The sequence below is a fragment of the Phaenicophaeus curvirostris genome, chromosome 7, assembly GCF_032191515.1.
Source record: "Phaenicophaeus curvirostris isolate KB17595 chromosome 7, BPBGC_Pcur_1.0, whole genome shotgun sequence".
Taxonomy (NCBI): domain Eukaryota; kingdom Metazoa; phylum Chordata; class Aves; order Cuculiformes; family Cuculidae; genus Phaenicophaeus; species Phaenicophaeus curvirostris.
The window spans coordinates 36801222-36828546 of record NC_091398.1 but is presented as its reverse complement, the minus strand read 5'-3'; the positions used below and the strand labels follow the sequence as shown (position 1 = coordinate 36828546).

Genomic DNA, 27325 nt, shown 5'->3' with positions numbered 1-27325 from the left:
TTGGTTTAGGTAGTATCACATCTGTGATATAACTGCATATCAGCCACAATAAACAAGGATTTGAATTTACATCTTTGCATTGTTATAGGAAAGGCAAGAAAGAGGAGGAAAAAAGCCAGAATGCGACCTACTCGCTTAAACCAAAATGTCCAAATAAGCAAAGTGGTTTTACTTTACCTACACATGTATTCTTACCCATTTCTCAGTGTTGATTTACATTCTTAAGTATTGTACCCTGAATTTGTTGAGATCCCATTGAACTCTCACCTTTTTGCTCGGTGTGCTTGATAATTCCTGCCTTAGGTTATGTAGCTATAACTAGACTTTGTCTGCTTTCAAGGGGAAAAAAGAAAATCCAACATAGCACAGATTCATTAGGTATTTTTTTTCTCCATTGTGATGTTAATTACTGAGAAATATAATAGAAACTACTGGTGATGTCCATCATGTGTGTTCTTATTCATTGGAGTCACTTAAACAGCAGTGTGCCACCAGCCTGCAGTTTCCTGCATAATAGCTGCCAATTTATCAGAGACTGGAAGGTGCCATTAACTTGTTTCTCAGGTTCAGATAACTGGTACTTGTGAAACAGCTAATGATGTCAGTTATCTTGTTCTTCATTAAATTATTTAAGTACTGTAGAGCTTTGAAAAACTGGCTTTGCAGAAAGTCATTAATTTCTGTAGTAAATAAGAGGAACATTTGGAAAATCCAAGCCAGATTATGAACAAGTACTTCAAGAGCAGAAAGGTAGTTCTACTGAGGTACCTTAAAACACCATAGATAATTTAATCTGTATGTGCAGTAGCTATCAAGAGAACATGAAATTAGCCTCTTTGAAAAGAGGTATATAAGTGTTTTTCTCTTTGGTGGTAATCTGTGCAACTTTCTTTGACTATTTTAGGAGAACAGTGCAATGCCACTTATTATCATAAAGTGCCAATAATCTACCTTTTATATAAAATGGAGATTTAATTCTATGGAAAACAAATCTCCCAGTATCATTTGTTTCGTTCTATGAGAATAAAAAAAAGGAAAGCAGCTACTTCCCCACAGAAAGGGATTAATGTGAAAATTTTTCTTTATTAAAGTGGATATGCTGAGTTGATTGAACAGTTTACATCATCCAGTTTTCAGCTTTCTTTTGTTTTTTCTTTCATTAACACAGCTACTTCTTTGAAAATCTTTCGCTAATCTACAATATGCAAGAACTGTAATAAAAAAAATCTATTTTATGGTGTGGTTGACCTATACAGAAAGCATTTATGGATGTTTATATATAATTTGATCTAAATTTGGAGGCACAAATAATTTAGTGTTAATTGAATAACATAGGAAGGAGGACAGTAGTGGTAGCAGAGCTTGTTATGGGATGTATAAACAAGCATATAAAATGTTCATTTCCTTGTTTGGTGGTTTAAGTAAGTTGTTTTTTTAAGCATTTCAATTGAAAACAAAAGGTACATTATATATATTCAAAAGGTTATATATATTAATTGATTCTTTCAACTAACTTGCATTCGAGCAATGTATAATTTAATGGATGAATTTTTCAGAAAGCTTTTGAGAAAACAGATTTTAATTTTGATAGCATGAGACTTTTGAAAGCTCTAATTATGGGTTCCTTGTGGTACAAAACATAGTTAATAATTGAGTTTGATATTCCCAAATTTAATGTTTAATGTCTCTAGTTGTGATCAAAGATAATGATAGAAGGGAGAAGTGAGAAGTCTATGGGATGAAAAATATATTTGAAAGACTCCTTATGATAAAATGGATTGTTTTAATCATCTGTTTCTCCTGATAAAGTATTCTGTTCGTTTTATTCCAGATGTCATTTAAACCAATATGTGTCAATCTCTTCTTTATTATTCTTTTGAAATGTATAATCTTCTGCTTCCAGATCCATTTGAGGCTTTCATAATTTTTTCTATTCGACATGAGATCAGGAAAATTGATCTTCATAAACGTGACTACAGCCTCTTAGTTCCTGGCTTAAGAAATACAATAGCACTTGATTTTCATTTCAGTCAGAGTTTACTGTACTGGACGGATGTGGTGGAGGACAAAATTTACAGAGGCAAGCTCTCTGATACCGGAGGTAGGATTTTAATCTTTAATCTCTTAGCAGCTAGAACACCTTCAGTTACAGGGTGTTGAATCTGCTAAATTGTAACTGAGCTACCATTCACAGAAACATGATGGCATTCTGCCTTTAAAGAGGTGTATATGTAGATTGTACTTGATATACAGCTAGGAAAAGATTTGTTTTAAAAATTTCCTTTTACAATTGGCTATAGGAGGAAGAAAATGGCAAAGGGCTAATATTTCTTCCTTTTCCAATGAGTGAAATAATGATTTGTTTCATTTTGTTTTAATTTACATAAACCTTATTAAAAAAGTATAAGAATTTATCAGACATCTGATAATTTAATCTGCTCTCAGTAGGTGAAAGATTTTGCTCATAATTTTATAGCATTCAGAAAAACTTGTTCCTTGCCCTGGTTCCTGCCTATAACTCAATGTAATCTCATAATATACACAGAAGTGTTCTTTGTTGAAGTGTATTTCACATGCTTTCATTCCTTCATGAGCTAACAGTCATATGCATGTTTAACTTGCTTTTGTGAAAGTTCACAGAATCACAGAACCGTTAAGGTTGGAAAAGACCTTTAAGATTATCAAGTCCAATCCTTAACACTGGCAAGTCCACCACTAAATCATGTCCGTAAGTGCTGCATCTTTTAAATACCTCCAGGGGTAGTGACTCAATCACTTCCCTTCTAATGCCTGGCAACCCTTTCAGTAAAGTAATTTTTCGTAGTATATAGTTTAAACCTCCCCTGGTGCAAATTGAGGCCATTTCCTCCTGTCATTCTATCACTTGCTACTTGGGAGAAGAGCCCAACACCCACTTTGCTAAAATCTTCTCTCCGGGAGCTGTAAAAAGCACTAAAGTCTTTCCTAAGCCTCATTTACTCCAGACTAAACAACCGCAATTCCCTCAGCCACTCCTCACAACACTTGGGCTCCAGATCCTTCAACTTATTGTCCTTCTCTGGACATGCTCCAGCCCCTTGATATCTTTCTTGCAGTGAGGGGCCCAAAACTGCACACAGAGATGTGGCCTCGCTGAGTACAGGGGGACGATCCCTTCCTTCATCCTGTCATGCCATTTCTGGTATAAGCCAAGATGCTACTGGCCTTCTTGGCCACCTGGGCACTCTGCTGGCTCACGTTCATACAGTTGGCTTCAACCCATCGATCCAGCCTGTCCAGATCCATCTGTAGAGCCTTCCTTCGTTTAAGCCTGTCATCTGCACACTTACTGAGGGAGCAGTCAATCCCCTTGTTAAAGATATTATTGTTAAAGATATTAAACCTGGCCCCAACGCTGAGCCTTGAGGAACATCTCTTGTGACTGACCACCAGCTGGATTTAACTCTATTCACCACAGTTCTCTGGGCTCAGACATCCAGCCAGTTTTATTTCAGAAAAAAATTTCTCATCCAAGCCATAAGCAGCACTGTGTGCATGTTCTCTAACACATTTGGGTTTGGGGCTTTTTGAGGGTGGTTGTTTTCAGGTTGGTTGTGTGTTTCCTTAGTATGTTGCATTTGTGGGTATTTTTATATCCACAGATCCAAACCGGGAAATAAATATCGTACACTGCTAAGTATGTAAAGATAGCCAAAGACTTGCTTCTTGTCTTTAATGGTTATGGGGTTTGTATGAAACCAGTAAAGCAGTCTCGTCGTCACGCTGTATTATAATCACACTACCAGTACCCAAGTGGCATCTGTGCTGTATTAAAATAAAACAAAAAAAAAAAAATGTACTGCTTCAGTCTTGCAGCTGTCAAGAACTGACTTGCTTTTGCAAAAAACACTGTGCCTTCTGGAAGTCCTGAGGGCTAACAGGGTGCTTCTGTAGTTGCTATTTGAGCGAAAGATATTGAGACCCTTCACATTAACTATTTGGTAGGGAAGAACTTTTTGTAGACAGTGAAAGAATTAATTGTACCAGTGAATTTGAAGGATCTAAAGTAAGGCTTTTTATTGCAGACTTTTTCAATATGTATAGTCCAAACAGGGTTCTCTCTGGCATTTCTCTCTTCATCAGAATCTTTCAGTTTTCTCTTTCTGATTGAGAAAGAACTGAAAGAGAGCTACGTGAGTTTGATTCGAATATATCTAGTCACTGGGAGACAAAGCACGAGCATGCCCCTTGCAGATGCCACAAGCAGGGCCCTGATAATACAGCAGTATGTCTCCTGTCTTACTCTGCGTGTGGTCTCTGACCTTTATCGAATGTTTCAGACCTTTACTTACTAAAGCATCAGAGAAATAAAAACGTCTGTTGCTGGAGAATGAAGTTCATTTGTATATTCCCCAAAGCGTACTTATCTTCAACAGCTCTATTGCATTTGTAAAGAGAAAACGTCACATGGAATAAAGTATTATTGTCCATCAGATTAAACAAGAATTCACTCCAAGAGCATATGGGAGACTTGTATGTCCATGTTCACTATGTTTATATTTGTTCTTTAAGACTCTCTTTCTTTTTTTTCCCCCTTTTCTTCTTTTTTTTAAGGTGTTAGTGCCATTGAGGTGGTAGTACAACATGGCCTGGCCACACCTGAAGGTCTTACTGTAGATTGGATTGCAGGAAACATATACTGGATAGACAGCAATTTGGACCAAATTGAAGTTGCAAAACTAGATGGCACTTTAAGAACAACTTTAATAGCAGGAGCTATGGAACATCCAAGGGCTATTGCTTTGGATCCCAGATATGGGTAATTATAAAAAGATTATATTTTTGTGCTGCAGTGCATTTTAAAAATAAACATTTAAATGTGAGATTGTGTAATCTTCTTTGCTGTGTATTATGGTTCCTAACTTATCTTTAATAGTTCTTGAATGTATATTCTGAGTGATACAGAATCCATTATTAGTGTGTTCTGCCCCAGTGAACGGGGTTGAGAAAAACTAAGTCTGGAGACATAAGGATCTCTTTGTTGGCAAATTACTTCTGTGATGTGATTGTTTCATTTTATTTTTTAATGCGGGTGATACTAACTAGAATCTTCAATGCCACCTTCCTCTTTGGTCAGTGGATGGGTCTAGGTATAGCCAAGGTGATTAATCTCATTTTGAGGTTGATGTTTTCTTTTGTTTGAAATATGAAAGTATAGCTTATAAGTGACCTGAAGACTACAATTTAAGAGAGGTAAATCCCACCTTTTTTTGTTGGATTATTCATAATGCTTGCCAATTTATGCCAGTATTTTTCTATGTATTCATAAGGGATAGTCTATAAACTGCAATATTATTAATTATGAGCAACTGATTGTAGTAGAGTCAGCCTACTGGCATAAATATTTGTTTTATCTAATCCCTACCAGAATTAAATATTACCAATAAATAGTAGAATGTTTAAGTAGTATACAACAAAATATTAATTAAAACAGTCAAAATTTTTGTGTTTTAAAAAACGATTTTAAAATTAAAATATTGTCAGATTTTGGTAATATACTAACACCATTAAAACTTTTCCCATAAAATGCAGGTTTAGCAGTTATCAAACATATATGTATTTCACAATTCCATTCTAAAATCTTCACTGTAAAAAAAGAAATACTAACGTAGAAGTTTTGCTTAGGGTATTTTCCCTTCCTTTTAGAATTAGCCTTTCAATTTTTGGTAGACCAAAATGACCCATACACACTGTTTATATTCAATAGGCTTATGTAGTGGAAAGGAATTAAAACTGTTGATAGAGTCCTTAGCTCCCTGTTTAGCTAGGTGTTGGTTCTGATTTTGTAATGAAATTCAGTCTACTACTAGAAAAATTCTACAAATCTTGCAGCTAGAGTGGTGTTTTGAAGCTATATAAAATTGCAAGCTCATTACCCAATATCATGTGTACTTTGGACCCTTAGAGAGAGGCCAAAAGGCAATGATCAATAGCTACATACTCTTCTCATAACTCTGTTCTTTCAAAGAGGGGAAAAAAAGCAAACCAAACCACAAATTAAATGTGGCTTAAAATAATAGAAATTACAAAGACTTTGCAGAATCATGATATTCAATTTTGTTTAGGAAGCTTTGATATATTCACTGAATATTTCTTTCAGAAACACTGGTGTGGACATAAAAATAAAAGTTGATTAAGTTGAAATCTGTTTCTTACTTTCCTTTAAAACATGAACGATTGAACTGTTTTTCAGCTATTGTTTTACTGAGCAATCTGAAATTGTTCTGCCTGTTTTAATATTTTCTTCTGTTGTTTTTCTTTTCTTTTTCCTATCACAAGGATTCTGTTTTGGACAGACTGGGATGCAAATTTTCCTCGCATTGAGTCCGCTTCCATGAGTGGAGCGGAGAGAAAGATCATATATAAAGATATGGACACTGGAGCCTGGCCTAATGGCCTTACTGTAGATCACTTTGAAAAAAGAATAGTATGGACAGATGCGAGGTAAAGTGATAACAGTATTGGTATTATCTGTTTATAAATCATTATTCTTACATACAGAAATGTGAACTACATTGTAAGTGGAATGTAGTTATCATAGAATCATAGAATAACCAGGTTGGAAGAGACCCACCGGATCATCGAGTCCAACCGTTCCTATCAAACACTAAACCATGCCCCTTAGCACCTTATGTGCGTAAAGACTCTCATGTGCAAATGTACAGTGCGTGCATTTAATTGCATTACTGTTATACATTTCTTGATGATCTGTACCAGCTGACCTTAATGGCCTTGACCAGGCTTGAGGTGACCTTTTCTTGTCATCACAAACTTTTCTGGTTGCTTAGACTCTTGGTCAAACATTGACTACTCTGCTCACCTCGTTTGGTGACAGTGGGATGTGGTTCTGGATGGTGAAACCTCTGCACTGCCAGATGTGGCATCATCCACGGCTCCTTGCTGCCTGTGCCTTGGGGAACAATCAACCATAATATACTGGCCCTGATACTTAAGCGTGGAAGACCTAAGCTATTTCACTAGTTTTTCTGTAAGTTCATTGAAATGGAAAATTATATTCCTGCATGGAGGTAAATTTGACAGTATGCAAGCAAAATAGTATTTCGTATTCCTAGTTAGATTAATAATGTAAATTAAATAATGTCTGAAGTTAATGTTTGCACTGTACTTTCTTCAGTCTTGCCTGTAAGAGTAAGGTTTTTTTTAATACGTTTTGCACCAGTGACATAATGGTTGTGTGATTTTTATTTTATTTTTATGTAATCATAAATTTGGGGTTGTCTTGTAGATCAGATGCCATTTATTCTGCACTGTATGATGGAACCGGCATGATAGAGATCATAAGAGGTCATGAATATCTTTCTCACCCTTTTGCTGTTTCTTTGTATGGGAGTGAAGTATATTGGACAGATTGGCGGACCAATACACTTGCAAAAGCCAACAAATGGACTGGCCAAAATGTCAGTGTAATACAAAAAACAAGTGCTCAGCCATTCGATCTTCAGATATATCATCCAAGTCGTCAACCACAAGGTGACTATTTATGTAATAATTAATTATTATTCCTACAAGTGAGGAAAAAAATATTATTTTTAAGTATAAACATCTGTATATGAATTTGCCTTAAGTTGATAATTCTTAATTAAATGTCATATTCAGCACTGGTGTTTCTTGGGTGGTAATAGAATCTTTATTCAAACCAGAAGCTTCATGGAATCGGTGTCTATGAATATTGCCCATTTGGACCTTTCTCAATCTCTTAAAAATAAATCACGTTTATTTAAAAGGCTTCCAATTTACTAGTCTGACAGAAGTAAGCATAACAACACTAGCTGTCTTTTCTTGCTTCTCTCCAGAGGAAGATGAACTTTTCTGCCAGATAAACTGTATAAAGTCGTTAAATGTAAATATTCACTTTGTGATATAATTTGCATCCATGTACTCATTCTCTTGTCTATGTACCTCTCAGTCATCTTGTTCACACTTAGGACTGCATAATTTAGATTTCACCACTGGAGACCACAATTTTTCTACCTAAATTGCTTCAGTTGGGTGTTGTCCTTAAACTGATGCTTTTCCAAAGCATGTCCTATTCACTTAACAGCTTATACTTTGAACTAACACAGTATGTTTTTCATGGGAGAATGAATTCAACCTGCTAGAGGCGTGAGTTTGAAATTTAAAACTTTAATAAGCATCAAAACTTTATTTTGGTGTGGATAACATTAAATACTGAAAGGAAGTTCACCGTATCGTTCCTAGTGAAAAATGCAGGAACCTGCGAAAAATTAGCTCCTTGAGACAGGTTTACAATGTCTGCCACATAGGTAATAAGACTAATGATTTTCCTATAACTGCAACCGAAGCTTCAAATGATTTTATCACTGGATAGGGAATCTCTCATTCAGAAAGTAAATATTTAGTCACCACTTTAGTGGTCATATACGTGAAGATTCATGGAGATCATGAAAGAAATTGCGCAGTAGCCCATTAGTTGCACATCTAGTATTTTTCTAGAGTATAACTATATTTATTAATTTTCTGAAGACTGAGGACTACAATTACAGAGAGTTTATTTACTGGTCTAAAATTATTTTCTCTTCTAAATTTTCTCGTTTCAGTTACACCAATATATAGATTCTAAGCATGTTGGTAAGAGCATAAGCAATAATTAAATCCAAGTTAATTGTAGAGGGACTTGGCACATACCGGGTTTCACCCTGATACCTACTTGTTGGTAGCACTATCTACTACTGGGCTGAGCACATCTTCCTTTCTTCTCTCAGACTTCCCCCTTCCTTCCTCAGCTGCTCTCAAGTTGAGGGTACGCGAGTCCAAGATGCTTAGCACAGTGCTGAAAATGGGCAATATTCTTCCTAACAGTTATCTCTACTTCTACCATCATAAAAAAGAGAATCAGGTTTTATAGTTCCTCCTTCTTTGACTTTTCAAAAGTTGAGCCCTTCAAAGTTCCTATATCCCTGACTTGGGAATCATAAATGTTAATGGAAATAGCAAGAAAGTGTTAATACATAGTCATTTACTAAGAGTCCTTGGACTTCTGAATCAGATGCTTCACTTCATTCAATGTGAAATAATGAGGATGAGGTAGTTAGATGAAGTAGTAATGAAAGGATATGATAGGATGCTGAACAGAAGAAAATGGTCCTGATTAAACTTCCTCAGTTATTTTGTTGGAAGGATACTTGGAGATCAATTCTCTCAGTGGTCACCTTGTAAAATCGAGAACTAAAAGCATTGGGTTTGGATGTGACCATAGCTACGTTGAAGTTTAAAATAAATTTGATGTTATAAAGAGAAGTATAAACCAGGAAGACTTTATTATATTGATGCTGACAATTTCCAAACCTATTCTTGGAAAAAGATACATTAGGGATTGATCAAAAAGAGAACAGAGCTTAGAACCATTCCACCACAGCTTGAATGCCAGCTTACTCAAGGTAGCCCACATCTTCAATGTAGCCTTCCTAACATGTGTGACAAATTTTTTGTTAGTTGCAGGGGCAGGAGTTGGATTTGATGATCCTGGCGGGTCACTTCCGACTGAGGACATATTGTAATTCTGTGCGAGCCATCAGAGGGAAGAATTAATTTTCTGTAGGCTTTTTTTTATACTTTCATGTCAACAACTCATGGGTTATTTGTAAACAACAAAACAAATCATCCAGAAGGGAATAAGTCATGGTTAATCAGTGCAGTGAGCTTTCTTCTTAGAGATTATATGTATGTTTGTTTGCTCTAGCAACTGTTCTTCTGCAGTGGTCTTACTGTCACCTACCTCCCATAATCTGTTCATTCTTCCCTAGTAATTTCAGCATTTCTAATTATTCATCACTAGTCTTACGCTTTCTATTTGTTATTTAGAGTAAACAGGCTTAAGGATACAGATTATCTAGTGTGTAGATAGTACTTATTTTATAGATATCTATAAAGATATTGTAAATATGGGCATGTGGGTATATGATTTAGTAGTGGACTTGGCAGCGTTAATGGTTGGATTTAATGATCTTTAAGGTCTTTTCCAACCTAAATAATTCTCGCCCAGGGTTTGTAGTGCTCAGTTAGCTATTCAGCATTTTATGTTAATAGGCTCTGAGTAACGTTTGTTTAAAAACATTAGATGCTGACAATTTTGTTTGGTTTTATAAATGTCTTAGAAGCCAGTTCTGCCTTAGTTATACATAGAAGACTGTGGACGTAGCTCTAATGTAAATGAGTAAGTAAGTAAAATTCTTCCTGCAAACAAGCAGTCAAAAGATTTGATGAATGCTGTCTAATAGCATGCATTGAAAAATGAGAGACGTTGCTGTTAGTGTGTGAGTGTAAGCATGATGAAAACTGTGATGAGGACTCGCAGTGAACAACTGCTAATCTGCCTTGCAGTATGTGGTATATGTTGTCAGGATGCACTTTTTCTGATGGTTTTATTTTAAAATAATAATGAACTCGCACAAAAGAAGAATGTTGCTGCTTTTCAGTGGATGTCAAGTTCCTCGAGTTTTAGTACTTTTTTAAAAAAGTGTCTTATGAGTATTTACTTTTTAGTCCAGGGTACTGTTCTAACAAAGCCGTCTGACTGCTGGACAAAGGAGTATGTATGTCCAGGATATTAAAATATGGGTGAAGTAAGTATGCATCTCTGCACGCCCTTTCCAAGTAACAGGTTTTGCTATATTTGTATAATTAGTCATTTTCCTGAGTAACTGTATTCTGTATTTGGTGTTTCCACAGTAGCAGTAGAGTTCCCATTAGCTATTTCTAGCTGTCAGAAAAGAAATACAAAACTATTTTCTGTTTGAACTGGGGCCAGGCAATGTCTTAGGAGTGAGACTATAGCCTGGGGAAAGATCAGTTAGTATTCCATAGTGGCAGATACCTCTACCTGAAGGCAAGCTGTAAGATGTGGAAAAGTTTTCAGCTGTTATTTGCCAGAATAAAGAAGTTTAAATATCAAGTTGTGTAATTGCATCTTTTATTTTATGATGTAGAAAACACCAGATTCTGATTTATGATTTGGCTTCTGGGTTTGCTCTATTCTCTTTCAATACGAGCAATTTCTTTCTACAAAACTCCAGTACCTACATTTATTGATGCTAGAGAAAATGGTGATACTATGAGATTACTTCTTAATTTTTCTTTTGAATTTGTAGCAGTAACTGATGGCATGCAGTTTAGAATCCCAAAATAAAATTAACAGTAGACTTGCACCACAAGATGTCAGTTTAAATATATCCATGAAGGACAAACATTTGTTAATATCAGCTCCATAGGTATACATCTGAGTCACCTGTGTACGTGAAAGGTTATTAGCTTTTAAAATATATCATGCAACTTGTTTTTATTGAAATAAAGTAGAGCAGATCCAAATGAGTTCTTGTAGTCTAAAGCAGCATTATTTCAGTTAATCTAGGACATATGCTAATTTAAGGTAGCAAAGTTACACTGAGATATTTGTAGGGATGATAGGTTCATCTGTCAGTAAACCACAGGAGATTGTGTAAGGCTCCATGACCTTCATGCATTTAATGTGGAATGATGTCCCATCTCAGGAATATGAGTTTAAGACTTACTCATCTTCACGGAATCAAAGCTGCGTGTCAGGAATGCTATTAACATGGCAAACACAGGTTTTCTAGGAAGAATATTTTCTGAACTACCATTATATATTAAAAACCCACTTGCTGCAAAGAACAAGGCCTTCTGTTTTAGGCACAAGAAGTGGTATGCGTACCATAAGGAAAACTACCGAGGGTAGTGCTGAAAGGGGTAAATATGATGCTTTGGAAGGATCACACCTTGAAAACAGTTAGAAAGCTGTGAATTTCTCACACTTTCCGAGGTTTTTTTTTTGCATTTCTCAAAGCTATTACTTGGAATCTTAAAAAAGCAACAAAAACCACATGGCCATGGTGTTGTTTTTCTTTTTGCAGACTGAATTTTTTATAGGCTAAAAATCAGGACAAGCAGTATAATAACTGCTGAATATAAAGTATATTGGTACCAGTAGGCTCTTTTGTAATTAAAACATGGAAAACGTTTTACTTCACAGCACTTTTACAATATTCTATTGAGGCCTGGATTGCCAGCTGTTTGAAATAAATAACTTTTTATAGAAATATAGCTTAAGATGCAACGTTTTAGCTATTTTATTTTGGGAGGATTTAAAAAGAAATATTATTTTGAGATTCTACCACAACCTTTGCGTACATTCTAAATTTTTAGCTAAAAAACAGCAGCAAGAGTGGTGTATGTATTATAAATCGTACAAAATAAATGCAGTCTGTCTGAACTTTACATTGGATTCACTTTTACCCCATGAAAGTTCCATTTTTTGGTTTAGGAATTACAAAGCAGCCTTTCCTACCTTTGTCTTTGATAATGACCGATCAGTGCCTACAGTAATGTATGGACCTGGGGGAAGATAACAGCCATGCTCCTCCCATATAACCTGTCAACCTGTATCTCATTGAGTTTTGAACCTGAAGATGTATCTTTGTGCGTCATACGTGTTAAAGCCTTTGACTGATTGATCTTGCATCAAACTTTTTAGTTGACTTTTGAACTTAACACAAACTCATGGTATCTACAACTTTCTGGGCAGGAGGCTGTGGTGCGTTACTGTGCCCTGTGTGAGAGAGGCCCTTGTCTGACTTATTTTGACCCTAATACTTGATAATTTTGTTCAATCTATCCTAGCTATTGTAATGAGAGTGGTATTGGGCAGCCATTTCATAAGTATAAATACAGTTTGTTGATTCAGAGAAGGGTTTTGGAGATAAGGATGATTTCAGTGCTCATCCTTGTGTGTGTAACTTGAGTTTTTTGGTTGGTTTTTTTCATTTTATAATTAGTACACATGAATTTTATCAAATGTTTTATTTCTCAGTCGCTTTTTCATGTAACTTTTATGTAACTTTTCAAAATTGGATTTGATTTATTCCATTGTCACTGCTTTTTGTCACTTAATTTAATAGTAAATGTCGGATTTTTATTTCTGTTTTTTTAACATTTTGTATAACGCATAGCAGCTGCTTCTAAAGGTACTATTGCCTTTACACCTTTTACATGGTAATACCCTAGCATTACAACATTTGTTATTCTTTTACATCTGCATTTCTTATCTGCCTAGTCAGCAAGTATGTGTTTTTAAGGTCAGTCATTCCAGGCAGTCCCTTCTTAGTTTTGGACTTGCATCATTATTTGTATTTATACTTTTTTTTTTTTTTTTTGCAGTACCCTTTGTCTAGGAACTGTACACTGGGGTGGGTGGGAATCAGAGATTTATTAACGAGAGCTTCAGAATAAAGCTATCATTCCATATACAATACAGCATCGTGAAGAATTGTTCAAACTTTGAGCTAATAATGTTCATGTTTATTTAGTTTCATGGTAAATACGTAAATTTTTATTTGATGGTATACTGATTCAAGTGAATTATTAAAAACTGAGGTAGAAATAATGAATATAGGAAATAAATATGTGTTTTAGTATTTAATGCATTCTCTGATCAATCTTAACTTGTAAATTCCAAAGATTGTTGCTAAAATAATCAGATATAATCAGGTAGTTAAGAGTTTCACTTGACTGGGTACAACAAAAGGATCTCTGGCCCTATGACTACAGAAAGTACTGACGGTGAGCAAAGGATTGGATCTATAACTAGTTTTAAATATGAGCAGGAACAGATTGTCTTCAATTTAAAAATATCATTTTGATGTAACTCTAATGCATATATTTGAAGATGCAGACAGAATTTAATCATGTCATGCACCATTAAAATCCAAGATTAAGATTTTGCCTAGGTAAAATCTGATGCTAAGGAGGGACAGGTTCAATATGAAGTTAATATGGAGAATAAGTTGGTCCACAGTGAATGTATATTCAGAGGCTGTCAGAGTAACTGCTGAATTGTCAACCAGTAATAGAATTTCTGAGGATTTTTGTTACTGATCAAGAAAAATAAAGATTTTGTTTAAATCATGTTTTAGAGAGCAGTCAAGGAAAAGAATTGTGATAGAGAATGTGACATAGTGTATGTGTATACTGTGCTTAGAACTGTAAAAGAAATGGATTGACAAGCAATCAGAAGTGGAAATGAATTAAATAATGCAAAAGGCTGGCCAGCTGGTAAAAATGACAGTTCCATGGATTGTTGTGATCAAAAGGAAAACAGATTGATGGAAATGATTAGGAAAGGAATAAAGAATTGCAGCCGGTGAACTGTGATGCTGTATAAATCCATATCGCTCCCACATCTCAAATACTGTGTACTGATCTTATAAATAAGATACTGTGAAAGCTTGACAGGCTGGGAAGGGTTTTTGTATGAGGACAGGTAAGCTGATGCTTCTTGAAATGCAGCTTGTAGATAGGTTGCTGTATGATGGCAGTCTGTGAAATCATAAATGGCATTGAGGAGGCGAGTAAGCAATGGTTGTTCACAATAGAAACAGAAGGAAACGTTAGAACTAGCACAAGGAATTAAGAGCCAAATTTTTAGAGTCAAAGTGACACAGTACCTATTTGCCTTCAAGACAACTAGTTTTATTAGAAAGGAATGAATAGACTAACCTGTTATTCAGTAAAAGCAGTAGTAGTGTGAAAGGAACATACACATGTGCTGATGTAAGTAATTTTAGATTATGGCAATTTACCCTTCCAGTTTTGCATACAGGTGACAATAAACACATCTACTTTGTAAGCTTCTTTTTACACCCATTTTATGCTTCCTGGTATATGAAGGAAACTGATATAGGCAGATAATACACATATTGTACTGTCTCCTCTTTGTTGATGCACACAGCACGCTTTTTAAATCATGCAGCAGTAGTGTTAAGAGTGTAGGAAAAAAAAAATGCAGAAGGCTGAAGGTGATCTCCCGAGATCCCTTATAACCTCAATGATTCTATGACCTCCTTCACATTACTGTCAAAATTCTAAATTATGTTTCTTTTTTGATGTGTAGTTCATGGGGTAAATGACTTGTATTTAATCATATTAATAGCCATTAATAGTGGATTCTTATCATGAGGGGTTCCTGGAATGTTCTTAACTTCAGTCTCTTTTCCTCAGATTCACATTTTTTGTCTTCCACACAAAGTTGTGAACTTGTTAAAAGAGACCACCCCACATTTTTTTACGTGGTTGCCACAGATACAAGAAAAGTGATGATATGCTAAGTCATTAACCGAGAATAAGTATTTTAAAGCTTGTTTAAGCTGTCTTTTTGTCAGAGGTTTAGAAGAGCTGACAGAGAGAATATGGGATATTTCTTTTTAATAAGTCTTGGAATAGGAGGAACTGCAAAGACTGGGAGTGTGCTGACTGGTCTCCAGTGCTGCTAGTGTGTGAAAGGGGCAAATGTGTTGACTGTACAGAAAAGTATAAAAGCCCATGATTTTTTTGACAATGTGAAGGAAGATGGTGGGTAGAATTTCATCAATCTGTTTGTCTAAGGTTTTGAAAGTTTCATGCTCCCTGATTGAAGTACTGATCGGACAAGTGAGGAGTTAAACGATTCAGGAAATGGTGGTTAATTTTAAGGAAGCATGCACTGATGAAAAAGAAATGGTTTGATGGAAGCAATCCTTGAGTTTATCTTCAAATTTTAGTGATTGAGATTGAGCTAATTTTTTCTTTATTGCAAAAACATTCATATATCAGGTTTGTCTAGTTATCTAATTGCTTATATTGCAGGCTTAGTGCAGCATTGCAGGAACATATTCTAAACTAATTGATTTTGTTAATTATAAGTTTGGTTTTATGTGTCAGTCATTTCCACTTCCCTTTTCATCACTGTTAATTGTCTATGCTTATTTTTATTGGAAAACAGAAAAATCAACATTATTTTCTGTTTATGCCTTTCAGGAGTGCTTGGGAACTGAGTGTGTATAATAGTGAATGGAAATAATAAGAATAGTTTCCGAGTTTTGCAGACTAAGTCATCTTCTCTGGTCAGCTTTCCTTCTGCTCATTGAAGCAATTTTAGAATATCTTTTTCAGTTGATGAACTATAGGAAGCTACTTGAAAAAAAGCTACATTCAGGAGAGGTTTTATTTTGAGATAATTATCAATAATTTGGCATGGTTTTTTTTTTCAAATTATCTTTGCATGTTGAATTTACAACTAATATTCCAGTAGGTAGATAAACTGTGAGGGAACACTGAATTTGCCAAAATCCACTTCATAATCTAATCTTTAACTCTTCACAAAACAAAATCTGTGGTTCGGGTCCTCCTTATATTAACATTTTTTTTATCTCATGTGTCCTCGTTAGGAATCTACAGTTCTTTACATTTAAGTGTTATAAATACAGTGCAAAATTAATATCTCATTTGAAAAAAATTATCCAGTGGTTTAATGAAGTTACAATGATAAATTTTTGTGGCACTACTAACAAAAAATATGTATAAAAATATTTGCTTCGACGAGAGGGAATGTTAGCCTGGAAAAAGTGATTGGAGCACAAAATCAGTTAATCAATGAGGACAAGTTTGTCTACTACTTTTTTCACTACTTCCTTATCAATGGAGCTTACGCTAGTTTTCCAAGTGGTGTTTTTATATTTCCTGTATTTCATTATTCAATTTTAGCTTCCAATCCCTGTGCTGCTAATCAGGGCAGAGGTCCGTGTTCTCACATGTGTCTGATCAATCACAACAGAAGTGCTGCATGTGCCTGCCCACATCTGATGAAACTGTCTTTAGACAAGAAAACATGTTATGGTAAGTTTTCTTCATATACTATGACAATGGTATTGATTTTAGAATTTTGAACTGGATTAATTAATAGATATATAACCTTTTAAATAATCTCTACGGTGCTTTTTAATTCTTTGTCTACAGGAAAGCTGAAGAGCAGCTTTTTATCAGGGAGTGCAGTGATAGAACTAGGGGGAACAGCTTTAAGATGAAAGAGGGGAGATTAAGATTAGTTATTAGGAAGACATTTTTTTCCTGTGGGGGTGATGAGGCACTGGCCCAGGTTGCCCAGAGCAGGGGTGGCTGCCCCATCCCTGGAAGTGTTCAAGGCCAGGTTGGATGGGGCTTTGAGCCCCTGATCCAGTGGGAGGTGTCCCTACCCATGGCAGGGGGGGTTGGAACTGGATAGTCTTTAAGATCCCTTCCAATACAAAGCATCGCATGATTTTATGGTTCTATGATATTTTTAAAGGGACATCTGTTTGTTTCTTTTTTAAGAACTGATAAGGTGTTCTAATATATGAAATGTGTGGAGCTTTGATACTTATTACCACAACCATTTTTTTCTGTTGCTTATGTGTATGATGTGTTAGTAAAATTTATCTCTGCAAAACAGAAAGTCTTATACTGTAAAGTAAGTCATTAGACAATGATGAGTTAGGTAAGCTGAATAACAAAAAGGTTCTTAATCGCTTAAATGCTTAAATCTCTACCTGGTTTTCTAAAGTTGCCTTAGTTTCATTTTCAAGGATTAAAAAAATGTAATGAAGAGTAAATATTAGACACGCAGCCTTGCTGGGGAAGTTTTATAAAAAATTACAATAAACACTTTTAAGCTATAAAAGCCCTTGAAATGTCAAATAATTGTGTTATTATCTGTAAAACCTTGTACTACATTGCTCTTTTCAGTGTTGATTAATAATGCTTAGGAAATGCCAAAAAACTTTTGTCATATCAAGGGTAGCGCAGAGAAAAAAGTTACCTTTACTGATTATTCACAGACACTTGCTTCAATAGTTTAGGCTTTTTGAGATAAAAAAATTAGAGTTCTTTTTTGCCTTTAAAGTGTCATCCTTTTTTTCATTAGTGGATATATAAATCAGAATATCCAATGTGTTCTTTTTCCTTCCCTGTGTTTGCTGTTTGCTGCTTACATACACGTTGCAGAATTCTTCCTGAGTTTTTATTTTTGCTGTTTGCTTCTCTGTTACAGTGGCACTTCGTTCCCCTGAGATAACGAATATTAATATCTGTTATGATGTGCAAATGAAACAGTATTTTTTTTGATTGGGATGTGTGGGATAACTTTTCAAGTATTCATTTTTATCATTCTTCTTAGACAGTCACAAGTCCATATTCATCTAATGTTGTACTAACTTCATGGTCATCATCCAGAATTAATAGATTTTTACAGTGATTTTTATGCTATGTAGCATTTTATTTCTAAAGGCTGCAGGTTTTTTGATGTTAAATCGCTTGTATAAACTCCATTTACACATTTGTAAAGTGATTGCAATTGAATTATTTGGACTTCTGTTAGCAACGTTATGAAAAGGATGAGGAGTGATGGTTTCCTTTTCTCTAACAGAAAGGAAGAAATTTCTTCTTTATGCAAGGCATTCAGAAATAAGAGGAGTGGACATAGAAAATCCATACTTCAACTTCATTACAGCCTTCACTGTTCCTGACATTGATGATGTGACGGTCATAGATTTTGATGCCGTTGAGGAACGCTTATACTGGACTGATGTGAAAACACAGACCATCAAGCGTGCCTTCATTAATGGGACTGGCTTAGAAACAATTATTTCAAGAGGTAAATAGCATAACATTGAAGTAAAAGGAATTCATTATTGGTAAATATGCATTATAAGCATGCTAAAATATAAGTATGCTAATTCTTGTTTTATGTACTTTTCACGGGTGTTAGATAATTGATATACACAATAATAAAATGCAATTTTGTTTAGCATTCTACTTCATTTTATTTATTTATAATTTTTTTTTTAATTTAAATTGGTTGGGTTGCAATTGCAACATTGTTTTATAAAAGATTGACATGTGTGTTAAACAATGGAAATTATGTCCTCCAGGAAAGGTAGAATAAAGATGAAAATCAAAAAAATAACAATATCCTGACAGAGATTTGTATTAAAGAATATCATGTGTATTTCCTATTGCCTGATTGCTTCAACCCTGTGTCAGTAGGTAGCTCCAGGATTTAAATATACCATTTGTTATCTTTGTTAGTGGTGGGGTTTTGTTGATTCTTTCCAGCGACTGTCAGTTGCAGTCCTGGCAGCACATGATGTTCTTCTATTTTGTAATACTTCTACTAGCTTGAAAATAGGAAAACTGTCAGTTAGGGACTATGTGGAGGCAAATTTTGCAAACTCTCGTTCCTCAAGTGTGTGTTTGAATGGGGAAGAGGAGAAAAGAAATAATTCTGTAAAATCAAACCTTATCTGATTTTTAAGAACAAATAAAAAAAAAATTGTTTGGACACTACAGAAAAATAATTAAATCTCTATTCCTAGTGTCACTTTAGAAGAAATTTGTTCTGTATAAGCATATTTTTGAAAATCATTCGACAAATGTGGCAATATCCTCACTTGGCTATGTAGATTGCTAATTTATTTATTTTGTGTGAATATCTTTATTTTCTCCCTGCTGTCTCAGAGACAATTTTATTAACAATTAGAGACATTTTTCAGTACCCAGAGTGAGGACAAGGTTTAAAGTGCCTATTAGAGCTGCTCTTTACATGATGCCTAAAAGAGAAGCAGTTTTTTGCTGGTTTTGTAAATCTTAGAAGGGTAAAAACAGCTTACTTCATGAAATATACAGTGAAAAATCACACAACCTATCAAGAAACAATGAAAAGAAACGAAACGTACTATGTGTGGTTTTGTCTATCAGCATTCTTTGATATTCTTTTTACAACACTGGCTTCTGTGGTTGAGGTTTTTGGGGATTTTTTTGTGCCAGATATAACTTATTTATAAAATTTGCAAAATTACGATGTTCTGACACATCAAAACATTAAAAGACTACTTATTAAGTGTAAATTATCTCATTACTTAGTTATATTTTTACACTTCTTATAAGAACATAAGAAGCTTTGTAAGCCCATACTTGTGGGATTCTTGTTGGATGAAGTCTTATGCCAATGTCACAAAGATGCCAAAGTCATACTTTAATCTTTTTAAGAGTATGAAATGCTTGTTTTCTAGTTCCTCCAACCAAAAAAGGAAAGGGATCAGTCTAAAATGGGTCAAGGCTATGTATTCAGTGCTCTTTTTTTGCATTCTCTAAAGTTGGCAAACTTCCTAATGCCCAATCACTGTTTGACCTTATGTATATACAAGCCAATTCACAGCCACATCTATGTTAGTTTGTCAATGACAATAGTTCTGTCAGTGCAAGTAACCGTGTTACGTTGACAAAGAGATAGTGTACAGGCTTGGAACTGTAATTAATTCATTAAATCACCTTTGGCCTATTTCCTCGTCTACAAAGATGCTGATCAACATGAACCATTGCAATGCCAAGGAAGAGTGGCATGTTGCTATCTCGATCTTGAGTAGTATATTTATACCCAGTATTTAAGGGAGATATTATCATGTATTAATCTTTTTCTTAATTAATATCTTGCTAAGGAAAACTATCACATAAAAAGACACATGCAGGGGTGCCAAACTAACCACATCTTATCTGAGGTAGCACAACATGAGTAATACTGGTGGTGTGAAAAATACACTGCAAAAATTCAGTGTGCGGCTGATGATTATTTTTGGACAATAGGTTTTATGCTAATTTTTAAAGAAGCATTTATGGGGGATTTCCTGAATCTTCAGTGCAATGATCATTTTAATACTGCATCAGGACCAAGAAGAGAATAGTGATCATTATTTCTTGGTGACTAGTTTATTAAGAAATCTGAATATAATATTGTACAATATTATTAAGAAACTGTAGAAGAAGCTGTTTTGGTGTTTTTTGTTTTTGTTTGTTTTTTTTTCTCTAAGACTGAGAATAATCCAGAACGGAGATTAAAAGGACAACTGCTTTCACTTTTTTTCAGATATCCAGAGTATCAGAGGTCTTGCAGTGGATTGGATATCACGTAATTTATATTGGATTAGCTCAGAATTTGATGAAACACAAATTAACGTGGCACGTTTAGATGGATCCTTGAAAACCTCAATCATCCATGGAATCGATAAACCTCAATGTCTTGCAGTTCACCCAGTAAAAGGGTAAGGTATCTGTGGTCTTAATAAGTAAACTACGGCAAAGCTTGTCAGAAGACTTCTGCTTTGTTCAGATTTTGAGTTGACCCATTCTGTTTCAATTTTAAGTAAATTCACACATTTGAAAGATTTTACTGAGAATTTTGTAACTGAGTACTACTTCCCTACCAAAACCTACTGCCAATTAAATGATGTAATCATTAGTTGTGTATTTTGCCTGCTTCTAAACTTATGATTGATTTCACTACTGATGCGTTAAAAATACTGTGTGCACAAAGCAGTATTTTAAATGTGTTTGTTTCTTCTTCAGGAAGCTCTACTGGACGGATGGTAACACAATTAACATGGCAAACATGGATGGCAGCAACAGCAAAATACTCTTTCAGAACCAAAAAGATCCTGTTGGTAAATACCTGTTTTCCTATTGTTGTTATCGTTATTATTATTTAATGCTTTATTACGGGTTTTATCTTGAAACACTCTTCAGGTACACTATGATGTTTCCCATATACTATGCACCAGTGATAAGAACAGGCATAAAAACATGAAAACAGTGATATGCTTCTATGTTTCACAATTTTAAGAATATTTTGGCCCATTCTAATTGCAATCTACTGTAGCGGGTTCAGTATACTATAATAAAATTCTAGGATTACTGTAGATCGAAGGTAAAGGAGAACCTATCGATATTTCTCATTCTGTAGAACATGGATAAAAAAAATAGAGAGTAGTTTTTTAATAAGATGTGGATATATGTGAGATGATGTTTTGACTGGAAATGTAGAACCTTCCCCACCAGAATTCCAGCTGCACAATCAAAAGCTAATTTGGTTCTTAGCTCTTCATATGTGGAATGCAGCAGCAGTTGAAGCATGCATTTCATATAATGACTTTGCCTGAGTTTCAGTATTTGAGAATTATCATAGTTGATCATAAATTACTTTCTGAAAAAATATCCAAAACTCTCTCTCTAGAGGTGTTATTTGGTTTTGGTTCAGGTGTCTTCCTTTTTGTAATTTAATGTTTTAGAGAATTAATCTGTTTGCATCAATTGTTGTTGCCTTATTAATGGCCCGTCAATAATGTGATTAAATTTTAAAACATTTATGGCTTTTCATAACTGAATGCTTTAAGGAAGCAGAGGCAAAAATGACTTAAGGAGTTGAGTACATAAATAAAAGTAAAATAAGAGCAATATGTGATAATTTTTGGATCCTAAATAAAAAAAAAAATCTAGACGTTATTCAGTGACTGTTTTATTGTTTATGATTTTCTGTCTATTCACTTGAAGAGACCGTTATCTATTTATCTGGAAAAAGAGTGTTAAGCCTGCTGATTTTAAGCTGCAGCATAAGCACATTTAATAACATTATGACAACATTAAGAGGTAAAGCTGTGTGCAACATTTTGTACCATACAGCCTGTGATCGTAGGTTACAAGGTCCTAAATTACATTCCTTATGTTTTTTGTCATGGAGTTTGTTCTGAGTAGCAATAAAACCACTGAATGAAACACATGGTAGAACAGTAAGTACTCCTTTTGTTTGTGGGTTTGTTTGGGGTTTTTTTATTTTTTTTTTTTCCCTGTAAGCATATCAGTGCTGTCAAAGACTGCACCTGCAAATCCATGTGGGTTTTGTGATGTTTCTCAGTTGTACTGGTATCAGATGGACTATTCATGCACTGAAACTTACCCTTAAGCCTTATAGGAATGATGATTGTGACAAAAGATTAAGTTTTTTACTTCACTGCTGAGCTGTGAGGCATTTTTTTTCTTTCTATATTATTGGATTAATTTTTAACACCTTTAGCTGATAAGAATTACTTGGAATAGGTGATATCCCCAACTGAAGGTTCTTATAGCATAGTAAGAAGACCATAGAGATTTAGTTGCTTTTCCCTTCTTGGCAGTCTGAAAGCTTGCTAAAATATGTGAAGTGTAGAATATGTAGTTTGTGAAGAATGTAGGTATATGTATATATGTGTGTAAAGGGAAAATAAAGCTTGCACCTGTCCAAATTAAAATATATTCAAGATTAGTGTTTTAATGTTTAAATTAATCTTACTATTAATATAAGAAATTCACATGCTAAGAACAAGAAAATACTGCCGATGAGCCAGAGACCAGTGATCTTAAACCTTAATTTAGTATTTAATTTCTAACTGAGAAACTGTCTTTCTGCATAGGTGAAAATCTAGCTCAGGCAGTATTACTTTTGAGCATTTGGGGAGCTAGGTGAATGATCTAATGAGTTTGTTTGCAGGTAGATAAATGAAAAAGGCAGCATATTAGAGTTGAATATCCTGATAATTGATGCGGGTTTTAGTTTTCTTGAGACATAATTTCAGATTTGGAGTAATGAAAGTAGTTTTTATATTTGTGTTCTGAAGTCTGCCGATGGTTTTGTTTGGTTGTTTTTTTTATTTTTTGTCTCAATTTGAGTTATATTAGAAGAGATTATTTCAATTAAAATATTTTATATTAACACCAATAGTAGGTAGCTTGGAGATTTTGGAAACTGATAATCTTAGGACTGCAGATTTGGTCTCTTAAAGTTAACTAGTATGTACAATATATGACTCGTTAGTCTATTCTGCGGTTCTGAAAGGCTCAACCCATTGGGTTGTTTTTAAGGAAGTGGCTGAAGTAACTTTAAAGTATTGCATTCTTAGTAAGCTCTGAAACAGCGTGGATAAACAGCATTTAAAAACATACTGGATCACCCTCTCAGCTATATGTAAAGGACTTTGTAATGGGGGAGGAGGTGTTTAGTGTTTTTTTTCGAAGGAGGTTGTGGGAATTTTTTATTTTATTATTTTAAATAGAGCTCAATCCTTTCTTGTGAACAAACTTAGAGTCACCTACTTTCATTAGTAAAAATAGGACAGTTCCTGAAAAAAATCTATAATAAATATTTTTTTGTCTACATTAGAAATAAGATGTTTTCACAAAGATTTGTAATACATAGAATAACACAACAGGAAAATACTTGGGGAAGAAAAATGTAGTAGGCTTGGGTAGAAGGAGACAGAGATGTTATTTTTGTCAGTTGCTGCTGTGTAATTGGAATACCCATGTGTAGAAACAGCAGTTTAATATCTAAAGAAGTAGAAAACCTGACAAGATAACATTGTAATTGCTCTGTAGATTGCATTCACAGCAACCCCATAAATAGATCTGTCTAGGTGAAATCAGTGAGCTGGCTGGCAGCATTCAGGAGTTAGAAAACAGCAAATACTACCCATCTCGGAGCAAGGAAAGCTTTATACTTGCATATTACCTGTGTTAATCTGTAACAAGGTTCATCCATAGTCACAGTAAAGTTTCCTGTGTTATGCCTAAGCACTGCAAATGCTGCTCGTCCCCAAAGTCTGTGGCACTGTCTTCACTTTGAGCAAGGCTTGTTATACGAGCACAGATGTGCAGAGAGATGCTACAAGGTCCCCCTCTCCTGAAGGCACCACTCAGAATCCTTATCCTCTCTCAAGCGTGTGTTCTGTTCTGCTCGGAAATACACTTGCAGAGAAGGGAAGGAGGGGGAAAAATATAAGTAATTGTAAAAGAACTGGAAAGCTGATTGTCAAAAGCTTAGAAAGCAGACACCTTTTGGCCTCCTATGTCAAATGCGCGTAAAGAAGTAGTGGCGTGCTGCCAGCTGTAAGTGCTGCAGCACATGGCACTGCTTTCTTCCATCAAGGTTTTGGAAATAGCTCTGGCTTTCCACAGAGAAGTGGTTTAATGGATGGAAGAAGAGTACTGTACAACATCTAGAGGTCGCCCTATGAAGTGAAATACAATACTCTTTGGCAACTTGCTGCTGGATACCTACACACGAGTTCTGGGAAAAGCCTAATACCAAAGCAAATTATTATGGCATGTATTGTCGCTATGCCAAGCGTATTTCACTGTGGAAAACCTCTTGCTACAATTACTTCAACATTTTTAAAGGATTATAGAAGTCTGAAACTCATTATCTATTAGTTCTATGCTCTTACTTCCAGAAAATTATTTGCTTTGTTCATTTAGTAGGTGGTTTTGCAAGTATTTAATTTCTACAGTTCTTTTGCTTCTAACTCCAAAGAACTGATCATGAGGTCAGTTCACTATGAAGCAAAATCAAAATTAATACTAGAAATTTACTTGGAATTCATATTAGATTTTTTATTCCAGCATTCTAAGCAGAGGGCTGTGTATGTAGCGAGACGAAAGATTTGTTAAGAGTTCTGAATCACAATAAGAAGATTGTTTTTTAAGTCTTTTTGAATTCATAATTTGAGAATATGAATGATGGCTTCTGGTTTGTGTTTACTACTAGTTAATAACTTCATGTAGGACCCAAGTTCAATCACAGAGTTATTTATTTGCCAGATAATGCTTCTTCATCAGTCAGTCATTCATTGCTGTAGATGTTGGGAAAAAGAAAAGGCAGAAATCTTTAAAAGCATGGCCAGGTTTGTTTGGGTTTGATTTTTTTTTTTGTTTGTTTTATTATTATTGTAATTTTGAATAGATTTGTGGGTAGATAACATAATTGTGCATGTGCATGCATTTTTCTAATATACTTTTATTACAAAAACACTTTAACGCTAAATGTATATTTTCTCTTCAAGACACAACTGAAATTGTATACATTAATTACAGGTTTAGCAATAGATTATGGAGAGAACAAACTTTACTGGATCAGTTCAGGAAATGGAACCATAAATAGATGTAACTTGGACGGTGGAAATCTTGAAATAATAGAGTCAATGAAAGAAGACTTGACAAAAGCAACAGCTTTAACCATTATGGGTAAGTGCAGTGTAATAATTTAATCTTGAAATGGTTGGAAGCTAATTAGTAATTAATTAAAAAAGCCTGGGGAAGGTCTCTTTTTTCTTTTTAACCTAATAAGATTTACAGTATATTTGCTGTTCTGTTTGTGAGAAGCTTTACATTTCATTTACCAGACAATTTACAATCTGTTACAAGAATATACTTCTAAATATAGGCTTGCATATATAAATATGCACAAGGACTAAGGTAACAGATTGATGGCTTATATTTACTGTCATTACTTGTAAAGCACGTTTGAAGGAGGTGTGTTATGCTCTCTATTGCATAAAGATTATCTATGACTTGTTTCTTCTGCTGCTCACTTCTTTCTGCTGTCTTAGTTCAGAATAGCCCTAGTTTGCTGGATTGGCTTGCATTTTGTGAAGGCTGCTTTGGGTTATGAATTTATGATTGATGCTTTGGATTTTCAGGTGTCTGCTAATATTCCATGTTTTAAATTGTTTAAAAAAAAAGTTATTCTCCTTGTTATACCTCAAACATCAGAAATGTTTAGAACGTTCAAAAGCATCTAAATTATTTTCAAAAACAAAACAAAAATGGTAACAAGACGAAAAATTCCTAAAAAATTCAAGAAGTCTTTAAGTTGCAGATTGCTGAATATTATGAGAAAATTGTTTTGAATTAACTGTTTCTTAAGTGTATCTTCCGCTCTTGGCCCTTGCTTGCAGCTAGGATTCAGTGTGTTGAGAAATTCCAGTCTGACTCAGATCTACTATTTTTACCGTTCTAGACATAACTTTAGAGCTTTCCATATTTCCTCCAAGTGCTTTATCAATTTCTGTTCTGGTTGAATTAAAATTTATGTGTTTATCTTGGATATTTGAAAGAAAGTTCAGTACTTAAGTAGAGTTTTGTTGCAATAGTTGCCTCCTTAACTGCCAGAGTCCCTTTAAAAAGTGTTTTATTTGATTGATTATTTATTTAATGTACATATAGATTGACTTGTGAAAGATATGCTAAATGAACTCCAAAGACTTTATGCACATGATGTAAACTAAGTCGTATTTTAAAGTATTAAATAGTTGCATTATACACATATTTGGCCAGTATTGACTCTAAATTAAGCCAAAATCTGTTGGAGAAGGGGTGCTTTATGTATACATTCATAAACAAAAGCAAGTTTTATGTCAGGAGAAGTCATCAAGGTTAACATAAACAAATAGATTTAATTGATTTGATTGTGGCTAGAAATAGAATGAATAGATAACCTTTACTTTAGGGAGCTGTCAGAAGTCTTTAATAGGACATGTTGTAAAGACTATTTATTCACATTATTACTTAGGTATCTTGTATCAAGTCTTCATCTGTGATTCACAGAAACTTACAACAGTTGTGATCCATCTGGGATATTCATTAAGTAGTTTAGAGCAATCATTTATAGAAGAGTGTTTCATGCTTGTTTGTGTGAAAGTCATTGAATTTTTGCAGGTGTGAGGATGTGAGAATCTCTGCTATGTGTTTTTTAAAAGTATATACATCTAATATTCTTAGTATGGTATGCTTTGTCTTCACGGGT

At 34.6% G+C, this 27325-nt stretch overlaps 1 protein-coding gene across 1 annotated transcript in view; it reads left to right on the top strand.

Moving 5' to 3' along the window:
• Positions 1–27325, top strand: part of LRP1B (LDL receptor related protein 1B) — a 699724-nt gene that overhangs the window by 486907 nt on the left and 185492 nt on the right. The window contains exons 24-32 of the mRNA XM_069861579.1: positions 1904–2101; positions 4594–4798; positions 6319–6483; positions 7286–7530; positions 16612–16743; positions 18308–18535; positions 20804–20978; positions 21283–21377; positions 25615–25764. Of these exons, the coding sequence (XP_069717680.1) occupies positions 1904–2101; positions 4594–4798; positions 6319–6483; positions 7286–7530; positions 16612–16743; positions 18308–18535; positions 20804–20978; positions 21283–21377; positions 25615–25764 (1593 nt within the window). The remainder of the gene's footprint in view (positions 1–1903; positions 2102–4593; positions 4799–6318; positions 6484–7285; positions 7531–16611; positions 16744–18307; positions 18536–20803; positions 20979–21282; positions 21378–25614; positions 25765–27325) is intronic.